Source organism: Pseudophryne corroboree, chromosome 4 (assembly GCF_028390025.1).
Source record: "Pseudophryne corroboree isolate aPseCor3 chromosome 4, aPseCor3.hap2, whole genome shotgun sequence".
In the NCBI taxonomy this organism is placed as follows: Eukaryota; Metazoa; Chordata; class Amphibia; order Anura; family Myobatrachidae; genus Pseudophryne; species Pseudophryne corroboree.
The window spans coordinates 86,969,875-86,988,539 of NC_086447.1; the positions used below are offsets into that span (position 1 = coordinate 86,969,875).

General features: G+C 49.5%; 1 protein-coding gene across 1 annotated transcript in view; it reads right to left on the reverse strand.

The window, feature by feature from the left end:
* The window catches only part of LOC134910843 (adhesion G-protein coupled receptor F1-like), a 169,462-nt gene that overhangs the window by 62,655 nt on the left and 88,142 nt on the right, over nt 1-18,665 (reverse strand). Inside the window, exons 9-11 of the mRNA XM_063919227.1 lie at nt 17,439-17,704; nt 16,904-16,985; nt 11,434-11,655 (exon numbers count right to left, since the gene is read on the reverse strand). Coding sequence (XP_063775297.1) covers nt 11,434-11,655; nt 16,904-16,985; nt 17,439-17,704 — 570 coding nt within the window. The remainder of the gene's footprint in view (nt 1-11,433; nt 11,656-16,903; nt 16,986-17,438; nt 17,705-18,665) is intronic.

Sequence of the window (18,665 nt, forward strand, 5' to 3'; positions counted from 1 at the left end):
AAATGAGCATGAAACGGAACATCCCATCGGCAAACATTTGTCGATGAAATACTCCGCCCCAATCCGGAAACCCATAAAACGGAATGAGTCCGGATGCAATGGCAATAACCGAAAAGCTGACTCAACATCAATCTTAGCCATGAGGGCCCCGTTCCCGTAGCTGCGGACCATCTCTAGCGCCTCGTCAAATGACTGATACACCACCGAGCAATGAGCCGGTGGTATTGCGTCGTTGACCGACGCCCCCGGCGGGTAAGAAAGATGCTGGATGAGCCGAAAAGCGCCTGGAGTCTTCTTCGGAACCACCCCGACCGGAGAGATGACCAAGTCATCCACCGGGGGTGACCTAAACGGTCCCTCCATCCTGCCCAACCTGACCTCCTTATCCACTTTCTCCCGCAGCACTACCGGCAAGGCTCGGGCAGATTGGAGGTTCCTCTGCGCGCGCACGGACACTTCACTCGCAACAGGCAAGCGAAAACCAAACTTAAAACCGTCAAACAAAAATTTTGCATCCCCTCTATTCGGATACAAATCCAACCACCGGACCATCGCTTCCAACTTAATTGGCGTTGGGGCTCTGCAGAGCGGTCCCGCTCGCGGCCTGCCTAGGGTACGCTTGTTTACCCCGAGTCCCCTGTCGACCGCCTTTGAAACAAGAGGAGCCTGGGTGGGCTCCTCCGCACTGCTGGCAGGAGTGACGAAAACGACACTGCTTGCCAAAGGAACATGTTCCGCTGTTAAACGCGAAACACTTTCCCCGTGTGGCAGGACGCCCTCCCCCGCGAACGGACAATCCACCTGTCCTGGCAAATCCTCCGTCCGCGCTGGACCCCTGGGCTGGTGCGCCTGCGCGTCGCCCGCCCGCCACCTGTTTTTGAGGCTCCTCCTCCTGATGCGCGGCCCGGGTTACCTTGAGCCAGACCTCCACATCCTTAAATCCGAAGTCCATGACCCGTAAGCCGTCCTGTTTCTCCCGAAACTCCTGATCATACCGGCGCCATTCCGAGCCCGCGGATGTGCGCTGCATGTCGTGTACGAGATGCAGATACCGGATAACGTTCATGTGCTCTTCCGGCCTATCCTCCAAGTAGCATGCCGCAAACACCCAGAAACCGGCCAGCCAATTATCGTAGGACCGGAAAGCCTCCGCCCCCATGCCCTTCTTAGCGGCCGCCGCCTTATATTCCTTCTTCATGGCCTTTGTCAATACGAATATGTCCACGAAGTCACCCCTACGGATCTTTTTGCGGCAGCTGTCTCGGAGTCCCCGCATCACTGCGGTGTACTCGCAGCGCACAACCCCAGGCAGATCGCGCCGCTTCTTAGCCCTACGCTCCTCCTCACTAACTTGCTTGCGCTGCTTACGCCTCTTCTGTTGCTTCGCTGCGCGCCTGGCAAATTTCGCCGCCCTCTTCCTTGCCCTAGAAGTGCTATCCACATCGGACGCCTGCGACGACAGAGAAGATGAAGAGGAGGAAGAAGAAAAGCTACGCGAACTCGAGCTCGTGGTTGAAACCGATACAGACTGTACCCACTCACCGGATGCAGTCGACCGCTCCGACCTGGAATCCTCATCCGCTTCAGCCCATACGTCGTCCTCCACGAAGTCCGCCAAATCCACCTCTTCGCGGTTCCCTGAAATAGACAAAGCAGAGGGGGACCCGGCCCGCGCACGACGGGGGAAGCGGGGGCCCCCCGACTGAGCCACCCACTCTCCCCCTCGGAGAACGCCTCCTCCCCGCCTAGCGGATCAGAAACATCACCCGATCCCGGGGAGGACCCGCTGTAACGCGAAGCGGCGCGTCTCACGGCCATGCGGCCGCTGACCCATTCCCTGTCCCCCCTCCTCCCCCGAGGGCCGCTGCACCCCGTCTCAGGAGGAGTGGCATGTGGATACAGAGAAAGTTGCGGTGCAGCAGCGCGCCTTCCCCCGCGAACTGTACTGCCCGCAGAGTGCTCACGCGCATACTGTGCGCGCTCCCCCCTTTTGCTCCTTTCCGTGGCCCCGTCCGCCAGCGCAACTCGCCTTCGCCCAGCGTCGCCGTCAAGCGGCAAACGCTGCACCCCCCTGCTGCGCCCCCTCCCCCTGGTGAACTCCGGCATCCGGGGAGTCAGGAGCGGGGACAGAGGTACTGGCGGCGCCACTGCGCGTGCTCGTGCGCGGCCGGCGCCGCCTGGTGCGAGCGTGGGCACGCGCGCACCTCGTGCGCGCGTCCCACCTCCTCCCACCATAGGAGTCCCGGCCTGTGCTCCGTCCAAAGTCGCCGCGCGAGGCTCCCGGACAGGCCCCGCGCGGCGACCGCCCGATCCCCCTTCCTCCCTCTCTCCCCGCCCGGCACTTGCACTCGGCCGTGGCAAGGGAGGAGAGATAGGGGCCGAGGTTGCACCTCCGGAGCGCCTTCCGCGGCGCGCGGGCGCCCGACATCGCCATGGACTCCACTGATCCCTGAGGCGAGGGCCGCAGCCCGTCAACCTCAGGGCGGCCTGCAAGGACCTCCGGTCCCCCACGCCGCCCCCGCCTGGCCGCCCCAGCCGGCCCGGCCCCCAGTGGCGAGGCCGACCTGGCCCGCCGTGGAACGCCCGTGCCCGCGTTTGTGGAGGCCCCGTCCCCCAGGCCACCCACCTCATCCCCTGGCCCAGCTCGACCGCCTGACCCGCGGTACCGAGCCGGGGGCCGTAACACACGCTGAGGGCGGGCAGACATTGTAGCAGGGATAATTAAAGGTAGAGAGGAGGAAGTACTACCAAGGGGGGGGGGGGGGGGGGTAATCTGTGTAAAAATGTGCACAGTTATGTGTAAACAAATGCCTGCACTGCAGCACAGGAAGTACTACCAAGGGAGGGGGGGTAATCTGTGTAAAAATTTGCACAGTTATGTGTAAACAAATGCCTGCACTGCAGCACAGGAAATACTACCAAGGGAGGAGGGGTAATCTGTGTAAAAATTTGCACAGTTATGTGTAAACAAATGCTTGCACTGCAGCACAGGAAGTACTACCAAGGGAGGGGGGGTAATCTGTGTAAAAATTTGCACAGTTATGCCTGCACTGCAGCACTCACCTACCAAAGCAAATCACCACCAAAGAGATCTAAGATGGCCTCACCTTCCCTATATATATCAAACCCTCCCCTTAAAAAGGCTGTACTTTCCTAACAGCTAGGTCCACCCCTCACCAGATGTTTAACTCTTTCCTCTCCTATGCAGTCAATTCTCTCTCCTAAGGTTAACTGGCAATGTATGTTTATGTATGGCATTGGTACAACATCACGGAGGTAATACTCTTTATCAGTGCCATTACTATAACTGCTGTGTCAGGTCTCTAGGTTTGTCTGTCCCCGGCGGGGGCGCTAGTGGGTCAGTGTTGGTGCGATGTACAAAGCGGGGAGGCAATATGAAAGTCCGGCGCATAAGCGCTGATGTTTATTACACAGGGATCACAGAGTAGATGGCATAGCAGTGAATGACAAAACTGAACCCAGGCAATAAAGTAACAGTGATTGGTAATTGAATCCAAAACAACAGAAAAGTCTCTTGCAACAGAAATATATAGTGACTTGATGCTGAATGTGAATGAAATAAACAGAACTCCGGTAAGACTTGAAAAACACACAGTTACTGTATAACAAAGTCCGTATGGCCACACTAGGCCCAAGCAGGAGACAGTCTCTATGCAATGAGGTGATATACTTGCAGAGATGCACAGATGGTATGCAATTAGCAGTGCACAGGTAGTAATGAATGTAACACCTGAGGAGAGTCTCTTACTGCTTGATGAGCTGGTAACTGGCTGTGGATGAAGTCTGAAGAAAACAGGAGAGCTGAAGTGAGATGAGATGACAGGAGGTAACCACGGGGAATCGCTGGAAACAGGAACACAGGAGTCCGGAGAACAAGGCACACCGAATGTGACTCGTTGTCTGAGGCAATGTGAGTGAGCCACGGACTGGGAGTTATACCCATGGCTCTGCAGTGATTGGTCACTGAACTCTGGGTGGAGACACAGTGCTGGATTGCACACCCGGATCAGCTGAGTGCAGGAGTCATGGCAACGACCTCACAGGCAGGACGCCGGCACACAGCAGAATGCACATAGAACCAGACTCAGGGGTACTCAGCAAGGCGGAAGATGACGCTTGCGGTCCATACACACCTGCAGCCGCAACTGGGGCCATGACCTCCGGAGGCCCGCACACCAGCGCGCTGGTAGGTGAGACGTAGCAGAGCGCCGATTCCTGACAGTACCCCCTCCTTTATGGGTGGGCACCGAACACCCACGAGGCTTGGCAGGGAAGAGTCTGTGGAAGGCTTGGACCAACCGTGGAGCATGGACATCCGTGGCGTTAACCCAACTTCTCTCTTCAGGACCATATCCAGACCAGTCAATCAGGTATTGCAAATGACCATAACGATGTCGAGAGGCCAAGATCTTTTCCACCTCGTATTCCACGCCCCGATGAGTTTGTACTTTTGGAGCTGCTGGAAGCGTTCTCTGGAAACGATTGAGAATTAGTGGTCTGAGGAGAGAAATATGGAATGAGTTGGGAACTTTCAAAAAAGCAGGCAGTCTTAACTTATAAGCCACCGGATTAATAACACTTTCCACCGGGAATGGCCCAATAAACCGTGGAGCAAATTTCATTGATGGAACTCTGAGACGGAGATTTCGGGTAGATAACCAGACTTTGTCGCCCGGTTTTAAACTAGGAACTGCTCGTCTCTTTTGATCAGCAAACATTTTATACCGTTGAGAAACTTTTTTAAGAGATACATGAATCTTCTTCCAAATTTGAGCGAACCGCTGAAGAGCAGAAGCAGCCGCAGGCACATCTATGACGGGTAACTCTTGGAAATCAGGTACTCTAGGATGCTGTCCATAAACTGCGAAAAAAGGAGTTGTATCTGTAGAAGTATGATAACGAAAATTATGAGCAAACTCTGCCCAGGGCAATAATTCTACCCAGTCATCCTGTGAAGAAGAGATATACAGTCTCAAATAGGTCTCAAGCTCTTGATTTACCCTCTCTGTCTGCCCATTTGTTTGAGGGTGATAGGCCGTAGAGAATTTCAGTTTTACTTGTAGCGCAGAACACAGAGCCCTCCAGAACTTGGCCACAAACTGTACACCTCGGTCAGATATAATTTCTGTTGGAAGACCATGTAACCTAAATATTTCGTGACAAAACAACTGTGCCAATTTTGGAGCAGAGGGTAACCCCATGAGTGGAATGAAGTGCGCCATTTTTGAAAACCTATCGACTACTACCCAGATGGTGTCATACCCTTTGGATGGAGGGAGATCTGAAATAAAATCCATCGATAAGTGAGACCAAGGGCGCCTGGGAATGGAATTGGGTAACAATTGGCCTGCGGGAGCCTGACGAGAAACTTTATGCTGAGCACATTTGGGACATGAAGCTATAAATTCTTGAATATCTATTTTCATTCGAGGCCACCAATACGTTTGGGACAGGAACTTGAAAGTCTTGAGAACCCCAGGGTGACCATTAAATTTGGACGTATGAGCCCAGGACAGGAGATTTGAACTAAGCTCTGGAGAGACAAACATCTTGCCTGGAGGTGGAAGTTGCGACACCCCTGTAGCTGCGAAAACCACGGGATTTAATACTGGTCGAGCAGCCTGTTCTGAAAATTCCTCATTTGAGCTCATAGAGCGAGACAAAGCATCTGCTTTAACGTTTTGTAAGCCAGGCCTAAACATTAACTTAAAGTCAAAACGGGAAAAGAATAGGGCCCACCTTGCTTGTCGAGGATTCAGGCACTGCGCAGCTTTCAGGTAAAGAAGGTTCTTGTGATCCGTGTAGATGGTAATAGGGAATTTCGTACCCTCCAGCAGATACCTCCATTCTTCAAGGGCCAAGTTGATTGCCAACAGCTCCTGGTCACCGATGGTATAGTTAATTTCAGCGGGTGAGAACCTACGAGAGAAAAACCCACAGGGGTGAGTCTTACCATCAACGCCCACCTGGGACAGGACTGCGCCCACGCCAACCGTTGAGGCATCCCCTTCCAGGATGAAGGCCTTATTGACATCCGGCTGTTGTAACACAGGAGCTGAAATAAAAGCTTGTTTAATTTTATGAAAAGCAGACAGTGCAGCGTCAGACCATTGGGAAGGATTCCCCCCTTTCCGGGTAAGGCAGGTGATTGGAGCTATTAACGTGGAGAAGCCTTTAATAAACTTTCTGTAGTAATTAGCAAAGCCTATGAAACGTTGAACTGACTTGAGTTTTGTTGGAAGAGCCCAGCTCTCTATAGCTTCCAGTTTAGCTGGGTCCATTTGAAGGTCTGTTCCGGAAATAATGTATCCCAAAAAAGATATTGAAGAAGCTTCAAATGTGCATTTGGACAGCTTGCCATACAGATGATTCTGTCGAAGACGTCGAAGAACCTCTTTTACTTGTTGGCGATGAGAAACTAAATCACGAGAGAATATCAAGATGTCATCGAGGTAAACTACCACACATTTATACAGGAGATCTCTGAATACTTCGTTGACAAAGTTTTGAAACACGGCCGGGGCGTTACTCAAGCCGAAGGGCATCACTAGATATTCATAGTGGCCGTCACGAGTATTGAAGGCGGTTTTCCACTCATCACCACTTCGAATCCTGATAAGATTATAAGCCCCGCGAAGATCCAGTTTCGTGAAGATGGACGCACCTCTAACTCTGTCGAACAACTCTGTGATGAGAGGTAACGGGTAGCTATTTTTAATCGTGATGTCATTTAAACCCCGATAATCGATACAGGGACGAAGTCCTCCATCTTTCTTCTTGACGAAGAAGAACCCAGCACCAGCTGGGGAAGAGGATGGACGGATGAACCCTTTCTGTAAATTTTCTTTAATGTATACACTCATTGCTTGGGTCTCTGGAACTGAAAGAGGGTATGTACGCCCTCTAGGCGGCTTGCTCCCTGGAACCAAATCAATGGGACAATCCCACTCTCGATGGGGAGGCAAGACATCCGCTGCTTTCTCACTGAAGACGTCAGTGAATTCCTGATAGGCCTCCGGAAGGCCAGACTGAGACTTTACACTTGAAGACTTGATTGGAAGTACTTGAGCCAGACATGACTGATGACAAGGGGAACTCCATGCAGTTAACTGTAATGTAGACCAGTCAAATTGCGGATTGTGCAATTGAAGCCAAGGCATACCCAGTACGATCTCATAGCCAGCTTTATATAAGCTCGGAATGCAGGAAGCCTACTCCCAGAACCACTGGCTTGGTTTGCTGAATGATGGAACCTTCAGGAATACGGCTTCCGTCCACGGCAGTGAGATATACTGGACGACATAGTTTAGACACTGGGAGATGAAGTCTATCCACTGCAGCTTGTGTGATAAAATTCCCAGCAGCACCACAATCCACTAAGGCGGATAGAGACTGGAGTCCATCTGGCATTTCCAAAGTGACAGGTAATGTAAGGTCTTGAAAAGAAGGAGCTTTATTCAAGGTCCCTAACTTGACTCCTCCTCTACAAGTTAGGACCTGGCGTTCTCCCGACCGAGCAGGACAGGAACCAATCAGATGACCAGCAGCAGCACAATAGAGACACAGTCTTTCCTTTAATCTTCTGGACCGCTCCTCAGGTGTTAAACGAAACTTGTTTACCTGCATGGGTTCATCAGCAATAATAGGTAGAGACTGTACAGGAGGCATAGCTCGGTGCTTGCGAAGATCACCTCGAGAGCGTTCACAGGCTCGCTCGCGTAAACGTAGATCCAGCTTGACGCATAGGGAAATTAGAGCTTCCAGTTGCTCTGGTAAGTCTCGGGTAGTCAACTCATCCTTTATGCGGTCAGAGAGACCATGCCAGAAGGCGGCAACCAATGCCTGGTTGTTCCACTTTACCTCTGATGCCAATGTCTGGAACTGGATAACGTACTGACCCACAGTACGTGTTCCCTGGCGGATCTGAAGGAGGTCTGAAGAAGCAGAGGTCGTACGCCCAGGTTCGTCAAAGATGCGTCGGAATGCGGCAACAAACTCTGTATAGTTGTTCAACAAAGCATCTGCTCGCTCCCACAGCGGAGAGACCCAGTTCAGGGCAGAGCCAGCTAAAAGAGAAACAATATAAGCAACCTTTGTTCTAGGTGTTGGAAAGTTCTGTGGTTGCAATTCAAAATGAACCTCGCATTGATTCAAAAATCCACGACACATCTTAGCATTACCATCAAATTTACTTGGAGTAGGTAGATGGATGCGAGACATTGGAACAGGAGCAACTGGAGAGCTAGAATCCGTGGAACTAGGAACAGGAGCAGAAACTGATGAGGACACTGAAGAAACTGAAGTTGGAAATGACTGTTGCAGAGTATCTAAGCGAGAAGACATTTCTTGCAGAAATTGTATAATCTGCTGCTGCGCAGCCTCTTGACCATCCAGTCGTGACACTAAACCTTGGAGTGTCCCTGACCCCACACTCTGACCACCGTCCGGGTCCATGGGCCTCAGACAAACTGTCAGGTCTCTAGGTTTGTCTGTCCCCGGCGGGGGCGCTAGTGGGTCAGTGTTGGTGCGATGTACAAAGCGGGGAGGCAATATGAAAGTCCGGCGCATAAGCGCTGATGTTTATTACACAGGGATCACAGAGTAGATGGCATAGCAGTGAATGACAAAACTGAACCCAGGCAATAAAGTAACAGTGATTGGTAATTGAATCCAAAACAACAGAAAAGTCTCTTGCAACAGAAATATATAGTGACTTGATGCTGAATGTGAATGAAATAAACAGAACTCCGGTAAGACTTGAAAAACACACAGTTACTGTATAACAAAGTCCGTATGGCCACACTAGGCCCAAGCAGGAGACAGTCTCTATGCAATGAGGTGATATACTTGCAGAGATGCACAGATGGTATGCAATTAGCAGTGCACAGGTAGTAATGAATGTAACACCTGAGGAGAGTCTCTTACTGCTTGATGAGCTGGTAACTGGCTGTGGATGAAGTCTGAAGAAAACAGGAGAGCTGAAGTGAGATGAGATGACAGGAGGTAACCACGGGGAATCGCTGGGAACAGGAACACAGGAGTCCGGAGAACAAGGCACACCGAATGTGACTCGTTGTCTGAGGCAATGTGAGTGAGCCACGGACTGGGAGTTATACCCATGGCTCTGCAGTGATTGGTCACTGAACTCTGGGTGGAGACACAGTGCTGGATTGCACACCCGGATCAGCTGAGTGCAGGAGTCATGGCAACGACCTCACAGGCAGGACGCCGGCACACAGCAGAATGCACATAGAACCAGACTCAGGGGTACTCAGCAAGGCGGAAGATGACGCTTGCGGTCCATACACACCTGCAGCCGCAACTGGGGCCATGACCTCCGGAGGCCCGCACACCAGCGCGCTGGTAGGTGAGACGTAGCAGAGCGCCGATTCCTGACATGCCGGTAACTACAGTATATCTCTCAATAACAGCCCATAATAACTCCCCTGTATATCAGTAATTGAGTGAGTAATATTATGATGATACACTTACACGGGGTGAGAGGGGCAGCCCGACAGCAGTAATACACTGCCGCAGCTGCCCCTGAACCTCCTCCCACCTGCCGTTCCTCTGCGGCTGCTGCTGGGGTGAGAGGGGCAGCCCGACAGCAGTAATGCACTGCCGCAGCTGCCCCTGAACCGGCTCCCACTCCTCAGTACCGCCGCTGCTGGGGATCCTGGGCTGACAGGGTCAGCCCAGCCGGCACTGATGGTGAAGAAGTAGGCGGACACTGCTGGCCAGTGTTCGCCTACTTGTCATTCAGTTGGGGGGAAACTTTCCCCTACACTTGAACGATTAGTTAGGAAAATCAAACAGGTTTGATTTTCCCAACTAGTTGGACAGACCGCTTCTGGCCAATTTTTAGCGTGTGGGAGCAAACGGCTCATAATGGTTTGCTCCCACACACTGCCAGATTATCTTTTCAACCAGCCAACTAGTTGGCTGGTTGGAAAGAAATCGTTCTGATGTATGGCTACCATAATTCAGCATGGATCGCAAAAGCAAATTCTTTCTCTAATGGGCCAAACCATAGGCCTAATTCTGATCGCTGCTTTGCCTTTTCGGTGGCGCAAGTAGAAATTTTCTCTTAGTGGTACTGATAGAAAAAATGGGCGTAGTCACACAAAACTAGGGGAGTGGCTACTTGACAATAGGGACATGGCCACATTATGCCACACGCGGTATTGCCCCTTACATATTATGCCAAACACCGTAATGCCCATTACACATTATGCCACACAACGTAACGTCCATTAAACATTATGCCACACACCGTAATGCCCAGAAAACATGCCACACACTGTAATGCCCATTACACATTATGCCACACAACGTAATGTCCATTAAACATTATGCCACACATCGTAATGCCTTACATATTATACCACACACCTATTACATATTATGCCACATACAGTTATGCCACTGACACCATTTTATGTCCCACACACAAAAATACCCCTTATAAATTATGCCCCAGCTGTGGGCTGGTGGTACTGAGTACCACCACCATATTTGTTAATGGTACTACGTACCGCCCTACTTTCAGCACTGGTTTTCGCACAGCGAGCTATTAGATCTGAACTGCGCATGCGTATGCACCACAATGCACAGGTGCTTTGGACGGCTACAACGGGCATCGCTGGTCAAGGATGGGATGGTGCGAAAAATCCGATTGCACGGGCATTCACAAGGTGATTGACAGGAAGAGGCCGTTTGTGGGTGGTAACTGACCGTTTTCAGGAAGTGTCCAGAAAAACGCAGGCAGGCTCAAGCCTTTTGAGGGATAGTGTCTGACATCAGCTCCGGCCCCGATCAGCAGGAATCAATCACTCTGGATAAGTAAGTACTGGGCTGTGCAGAGACTGCACAAACTGATTTTTGTGCGGCTCTGCAACACATAAGAACGCACACTTGTACAGCGATTTTACCCTCCCCCTGTAGGGGGCGACTATCTGATCGCAGGGCAGCAAAAAACGCAGCCTAGCGATCAGATCTGATTTACCCCCTATGTGTACTGCAGGCGGGGCAGACGTAACATGTGCAGAGAGAGTTAGATTTGGGTGGGGTGTGTTCAAACTGAAATCTAAAGTGCAGTGTAAAAAAAAAAGCAGACAGTATTTACCCTGTACAGAAACAATATAACCCACCCAAATCTAACTCTCTCTGCACATGTTACATCTGCCACACCTGCAGTGCACATGGTTTTGCCCATTAGAGAAAGAATGTGCTTTTGCGATCAGGTCTGAATTAGGCCATATCCCCACTATGTAAAATAAACGCTACAAGAAAGTTGACGTTTTTACTAACCTGTAACTAGTAATATACTCTCACATGAAAGATTCACCTGCTGACTGTGCAGTGTGTGGCCATTGATAGGATATAGAAGCATGGGATGTCTCATATACTGACCCCGCCGTGCTGCCTGGGTAATGTTGCCGTAGGTCCAGGTCACATTATACGCCTCGCCATCAGATGCCACACAACACTGTAAGAGCAGCTGCGACGTGTCCATCATGGTCAGACTCTTCTGCAGCGGGTCAGCAATGATCTGAGATGGGAGGAGGGTCACATTGACGTGTGCTTTTGCTGAGTGTACCAGACTGCCATTGTACAATTCACAGACATACGTACCTAGGAGAAGCCAAAGTATTATTTCCTACCAATAACGCATCTTACTTAATGGCTGCTACATACACAGAAAACCTACAATAAACTGGCAATACCACCCATCCCACCCATCTTGGAACGGGTGTGGATCATTAGATCGACAGTGTCTAGGTCGACAATGTTTAGGTCGACCACTATAGGTCAACAGTCACTAGGTCCACAGGGTCAGAAGGTCGACATGTTCTAGGTCAACAGGTCAAAAGGTCGACATGAGTTTTTTAATGTTTTTTTTAATGTCGTTTTCTTCGTAGAGTGATCGGGAACCCCAATTAGTGCACCGTGTCCCCTCGCATGGCTTGCTTCGTTCACCATGCTTCGGGCAGTTTACCGTTCCAATCGTAGTCCACATGGATTGTTAAGTATGAAAAAGTTGAAAAAAAAAAAAATTGAAAAACTCATGTCGACCTTTTGACCTGTTGACCTAGAACATGGCGACCTTCTGACCCTGTCGACCTAGTGACTGTCGACCTATAGTGGTCGATCTAAACATTGTCGACCTAGACACTGTCGATCTTCAGACCGGATCCACTTGGAACAGATATCAGGGTTGCTGTCTAGAAATCGAATTACACTAACATTACAGAATGCCTTTTGTGAATCACACTTGTTATCTACTGTGCATCATTGAGACAGCACAGTTGGTGTAGTGGTTAGCATTCCTTCTTCACAGCACTGAGCTCTTGAGCTCAATGACCAGTCATGTTTGGTCTGTGTGGAGTTTGTATGTCCTCCTCGTGTTTGCATGGGTTTCCTCCCACACTCCAAAAAACACACCGGTAGATTAAATGTCTGGTGACAAATAAATGAACCCTAATCTGTATGTGAGTGTCCATGTGATAGGATGGGAATGACATAAATATTCTCTGGAAAGTGCTGTGGAATATGTGTGCGCTATATCAGTGGTTCCCAAACTTTTTTTCAATCATGGAGCCCTGGAGCATAAAACATTTCTTATACCCCTTTCACACAGAGATTTGGACCTGGCATATTGGCGGGTAAAGCCAGGTCCACCCGGGTCAAAATTGCCGGGGCTTTGACCCTGGTCACTGCTAGGGTTATTCCCGGGTCGGACCCGGGTAGACTTCTGTGTGAAAGGCATGACCCGGGTCTCGATCACCCTGGTAATGCCTAAAAGGACCGTGGTTTGAGCTGGGTTGGAGATTGATTTTAGGTGTGAAAGAGATATTATTGTGAAATTCAAACAAATTGGGTTTATATGTCATCCTTAAGGTGGGAACACACCAACCAATCTTTGAACAATATATTGCGCACACACTGAACGTTATCCTTCAACGATAACGTTCAGTGATGTCACTGCCGGTATTCCCGGACATGCAGCCAGGGCCGGTTCTACACCTTGTTGCGCCCAGTGCTAAAGTTTCCACTGGTGCCCCCCGCGGCAAAAAATAGGGGTGTGACTTCATAGAGGAGGGGCATGGTCAGTTATGCCCCCAGATTTGCCTCAAGTAGTTGTGCCCCCTAGTAGATTTGCCCCCTGTAGCTGTGCCCCAGTAGCTGTGACCCCTGTAGCTATGCCTCCAGTAGATTTGCCCCAGTTGTTGTGCCCTGTCGCTGTGCCCTCTGTTGCTTTGCCCCCAGTAGTTGTGCCTTCTGTTGCTGTGCCCCCTGTTGCTTTGCCCCAGTAGTTGTGCCCCCTGTTGCTTTGTCCCCAGTAGTTGTGCCCCCTGTCGCTGTGCCCCTTAGTAGCCGCTTACAAACACACACAAAAATAAAAAAAAGCAATACTTACCACTGCCCCGCTCCTGCTTCCCGACCGCTGCTGCTCCGTTTGGCCGCCAGCAGCTCCTCTCTATGAGAGAGACATCATGACGTCTCTCCCATAGCAGCGCCACACAGACACTAGAGGTCAATAATGACCTCTAGTGTCTGTCACTGGAGACGGCTGCAGCAGATGCCCACACAGCCCACGGCGTGTCCTGCAGCCGGGGAGCGGGCCGCGGGTAGGCGGTGGTGCCTGCAGGGTGACTGCGGCCCGCACCAAGAACCGCTCCTGCATGCAGCTCAGCTCGACACTGATGGGTTGAGCTGCATGTCAGCTCAATATTGGTGATCGCTAATGAGTGTGCATCGTTCATCGGTCAACAATATTACCCCATACACACTGGACAATATAAGCCTTAAAAATAAATGATAATGACTTTTATGTCGTTATCGTTTATTTTTAAGGCTGAAATCGCCTAGTGTGTATGGTACTTTAGGGTCAGTTGTGTGGTGAGGGACAGGATTTGCTTCTGTTTGTCCACATTTTATGATTGGCAGCCACCAGCGCTGGTTTTGCCTATTACATTGACCATAAATAAGTTTACTTGGTCCTGGACCACCAACCCAAGGCACCCTGCACATACCTCGAGGCACCCCAGGGTGCCATGACAACCAGTTTGGGAACCGCTGCACTATATAATGACTGTTAATAACTGTTAAGAAATAAATCATTAAGAATAAACCTTCACTTCATTGGTTTTTACCACAATGCAATGAGAGTCCTTAAAAGAACTGGGATGTGGGCCATGTGACCTCAATGTATATATTATTATACCCTGTAAAGTCTCCCTCAGATAGGAACAGACCATAAAACTACCAGAGTTTTTGTGCATATTTTGGATACTGATAGGGTAGGTTAACCTATTCAGGTCTGATTATAAACTCTCTGCAGTCATCAGTCAGACTTCTGTTTCCCTTAGCAACCGGTTGGAGATCAGTGAATGAAAAGGTGACACAGGATCATTGTGTAACCTAAGCAGTTCATAGTTGATCTGTCTTAGGGGCCATATAAGCTTTATTTTATAGTAAAGGAACAAAGGATTCATGTGTGCCAATACATTTAGCCAATCAGAATACACCATGTATGTCTTGAAAACTGAAACACGTCATTTGTCAAACAAGATTATAATTTGCAATTAAAATATATTTATTGCTTTGCGATTATCACTTTTCCCGTAACATCCTCTCTGGAGGTCAGGACAGGTCAAAATCCTCCTCGATGTTCAGAACTTTTGGCGATATGCTTGACTGGCCTTGGATACATCTGGCGTTATAACAATGAACAATTCATGCTTTGAATACAATGTTGCTTATAACATATCTGTGAAGCTTTTAAGGAAACACGAACCTATTTTTGTGAGCAGGAGTAAATATCTTAGTTAATGTGAAAAAGCTTGAATCAATATATATATATTTGCTATACTAAGAAAGCCTTTACACCATCAATACTGTAACTCAATATAAGATTAATGCTATTTGTGGAACTGAGAATCATAGTATCCTTGAGTTTCTATTACTTCGGCAATTTTAATCTTTTTGTCTGTATTGCACAATGAGGCTGATTCAGACCTGATCGGAGCTGCACTGGCTGGGAGCTACTCCTGCAGTACAATAGCATCGCCGCTGTGCAATGCTTTGTACTTGTGCGGCGGGGCAGGGACTGACATGCGGGGCGGACTGGCCCTGTGCTGGGTGTCCCCCTGCATGTCAGTGTGACTGATAAATTTAGCACATCTACGATCAGGTCTGAATTAGCCCCAATATTGCTTATTGAATTTTTCTATTTTAACTTTACTACCTCTTTGTTATTGCACTGCAATAATTAAAATCAGCCACTAGATTCAGTGATTGACAGGATAGTTCTCTATACAGAGAGGGGGGAGGGGTGGTGAGAGAAATGGTGGGAGTGAGCAGGAGAGGGGGAGGGGGTAGTTAGCAGGAGATACACTAGTTTGCAGGAATCTATGACCTGCAAACTCTCTTTGTTCTATGGAATAGGATTGCCACCTAGCAACAGCTGGTGGGTTAGGTGCAAGCCTCCCTGACGATCGCTGGAAGGGTAAAGTGAAAGAAACTCTCACTTACCCTTCCACAGCCTGGGGAGAGCGGGGGCAGAGCCGCGGATAGCGGGCGCTCCCGGGACCCGTTCGCGCGCACGCACGCACCGACGGGCATGCGCGCACCGCCGGGCACGCGTGCGCACGCTGGGCACGTGCGCGCGCACCATATAAGGCGCTAGGCCACGCCCCCCCAGTTAGATTTTACGGAAGCTTACAGATGGCAATCCCAACTAGAACAAGAGAGTACATATTTTAAAAACGGGGAAAGATCACCCTAGCTCCTGTAACCTAGTAACAAAGGACACGGGAGACCATATATATGCAGAAAAGAAATGTGTTTACTAGAAAACCTTCAACGTTAACACATGTGATAAGAAACAACAACTGGCGATGGCCAAGAAGGAACTGTTATGCTGTTGTGAAATTAGCATATAAGCAAAAACTCCTGCAACATGCAGAACTTATTAAGGATATTTGTAAGGCTATTTCTGTTCTTTAGGTTGCTGCGTCTGCGTCTGCTTCTTCGGATCTTTCGGAGCGCCTGAAATTCAAAGAGATGAACAGGCATAATTAATGACTGTTGTTAGAGATTACAACCAACAGACCTAGCAAGGTATAGGGTGGGTAGGGTGGGAGCTGTTGCTAGGTGGCAATCCTATTCCCTAGAACAAAGAGAGTTTGCAGGTCATAGATTCCTGCAAACTAGTGTTTGTTCGTCGGGAGGCTTGCCACCTAGCAACAGCTGGTGGGTAGACTACCACATACCTGGTGGTTGCTCTAATGAATTCTATCCTTTGAGTATCAGAAGGCCTCCAATAATGTTTCACGAAGGTACGAGTGGACGACCAACGTGCGGCCTGCATTATGGATTGTAAGGTTAAGCCTCTTGCCGCTGCCGATGTGACGGCGGCTCCGCGGATGGAGTGTCCCTTGAAGATGGAGGTATCTATTCCTGAGCTTTTCATGGCAGAAACAATCCATCCCCTGATTGTAGAGGGTCTGGCCGGACGAAAAGGCTTTCGGCATGTGATAAAAAGGTTAGACATGCTATCTCTCAATTGAGCTTTGTTGTGAGATAAGCGGATAAGCACTCAACTATGCAAAGATCCATGTCTGACTGGTCACTGATTAGGTCAAACTCTACCAAAGGGTTTTGAATGGAACTGGTTTTTGTGTGGCCTTTAAGGACGATATGGAACCCCATTGGAGTGGTTGTCATCCAGGGTTCGGATGTGTCTATTAAGGAAAGTTTGGCTCCTCTGGCTGCGAAAGCTAGAGCTAGTAGAGAAGCCAGTTTCCTTGAAAGATTGGAGATGTCGGAATCTGAAGGTATTGTGGCTAAATAATTTAGGAAAGGATTAATGTCCCACGTGGAAGAGTATCGCGGACATGGAGGCCTAGACAAGAAGATACCTTTGAGTAATCTAAGGTACATCTTGTTTTCCGTAAGCCCTGGAATGAGAAGAGCTAGGGCTTAGCCATAAGACCGTATGGTGGCGGATGCCAGGCCTGACTCGAACTTAACAGCTAGGAAGTCTATCGCTAAGTTAGGTTCGGAAAGAGAAGCTGGAGGAAGGTTTTGAGAAGCTTGCCAAGACATAAACTCATTTATGATGGACTGGTACCTGGATTTTGTTCTGGGTCTAAGGGAAGCATTGATCAAGGTTACTGAGGCGGTCGAAAGGTTAGTGGTGGTCAGCAACCGAGCAATGTCGCTATCCACATGCAATGTGGAAGTTCCTGAAGGAGGTCGGGGGTTCCTTGGAAACAATCCTTGGACATGCCTAGGGGAAGCTTGGGTCCCTTGCGAAGCGGGTTGATCAAGGGGAACCAAACTCGGGAAGGCCAAACGGGGTAAACCAAGACGAGTTGAGGCACTCTGTCTGTCTTGATCTTGTAAAGTACCTTCAATAGCATGGCTGGGGGAGGGAAAGCATATGGGAGAACTAGTTCTGTCCACGGAAAGGACATTGCGTCCGAGTGGAGAGCCCCTTGAGACCAGATTTTGGACACAAAGGTTGGGACCTGTGTGTTCGATGGAGTTGCAAACAGGTCTACCTGCGTTTGACCAAAGGTTTTCACGATACTGGTGAAAACTTCTGGTCTCAGAGTCGCCCGATCCAGTGTTAACTTCTTCCTGGATAGGGAGTCGGCTAACTCGTTTAGCTCTCCTGAGACATACGTTGCAGAGAGGAGTATGGATATTTCCACCACCCAGTTCCATATGTCTATAGCTTCTTGACAGAGTGTTAGGGATCGAGTACCACCCATTCTGTTGAGGTAGGCCACTGCAGTCCTGTTGTCTAGACATAGGAGAACTGTTCTGGAAGGTTGGGGGAACTAGAGAGGAAAGTGCTAACTTCGCCGCCCTCAATTCTAATAGATTGATGTGCGCTGTCGATTCTTGAGCGGACCATCTTCCCCTTACCGCTCGTTCTCTTGTAAATGCTCCCCAACCCGAGAGGGACGCATCCGATGTGATGACGATATCTGGAGGAGGGGGTAGGAGAGGTCTGGAGGATGGTAGCCGAAGGTCCCTCCAAATGTGAATCTCTCTGAGAACCAAGGGTGTCAAGGTGATCTTGTCTGACCAAGTCCATCCCCGATGAAGGAGAGCTGAAAGAAGAATCTGAGAGTGTCTGCAGACAAGGGGAGCGTGGAGAAAGCCGGGATCTAAAGATCTCATCTTCCCTATGACTCTGGCCAAGTCTCTCAGCGAGAAACAGTGTTTTAGGGTTCGAGTTACAAAGTCTTGAATGTCTTCCCATTTGTCTGGGGGAACTGCTATTGAGAAAGAAGGGGTATCTAGTAAGAATCCCAGAAAAGCAATTGACTGGGTGGGTGTTAATATGGATTTGTCGTAATTTATTGTAAACCCTAAGTTCTGGAGTAGAGTAAGAATTAGTTCTTTGTGGAGCAGAAGGGTTTTGTGGTCTGCATGGACTACTAACAAGTCGTCTAGGTAGATTATACAACGAATCGTTTTCTGGCGTAGGTGAGAGATCACTGCTTTCATAAGACGAGTGAACGTGTAGGGAGCGTTGGGAAGGCCGAAAACCATGACGGTCCACTGATAGAGAACGTCTTTCCACAGGAACCTTAGAAGTCTTCTGTGGTTTGGATGCATTTGAA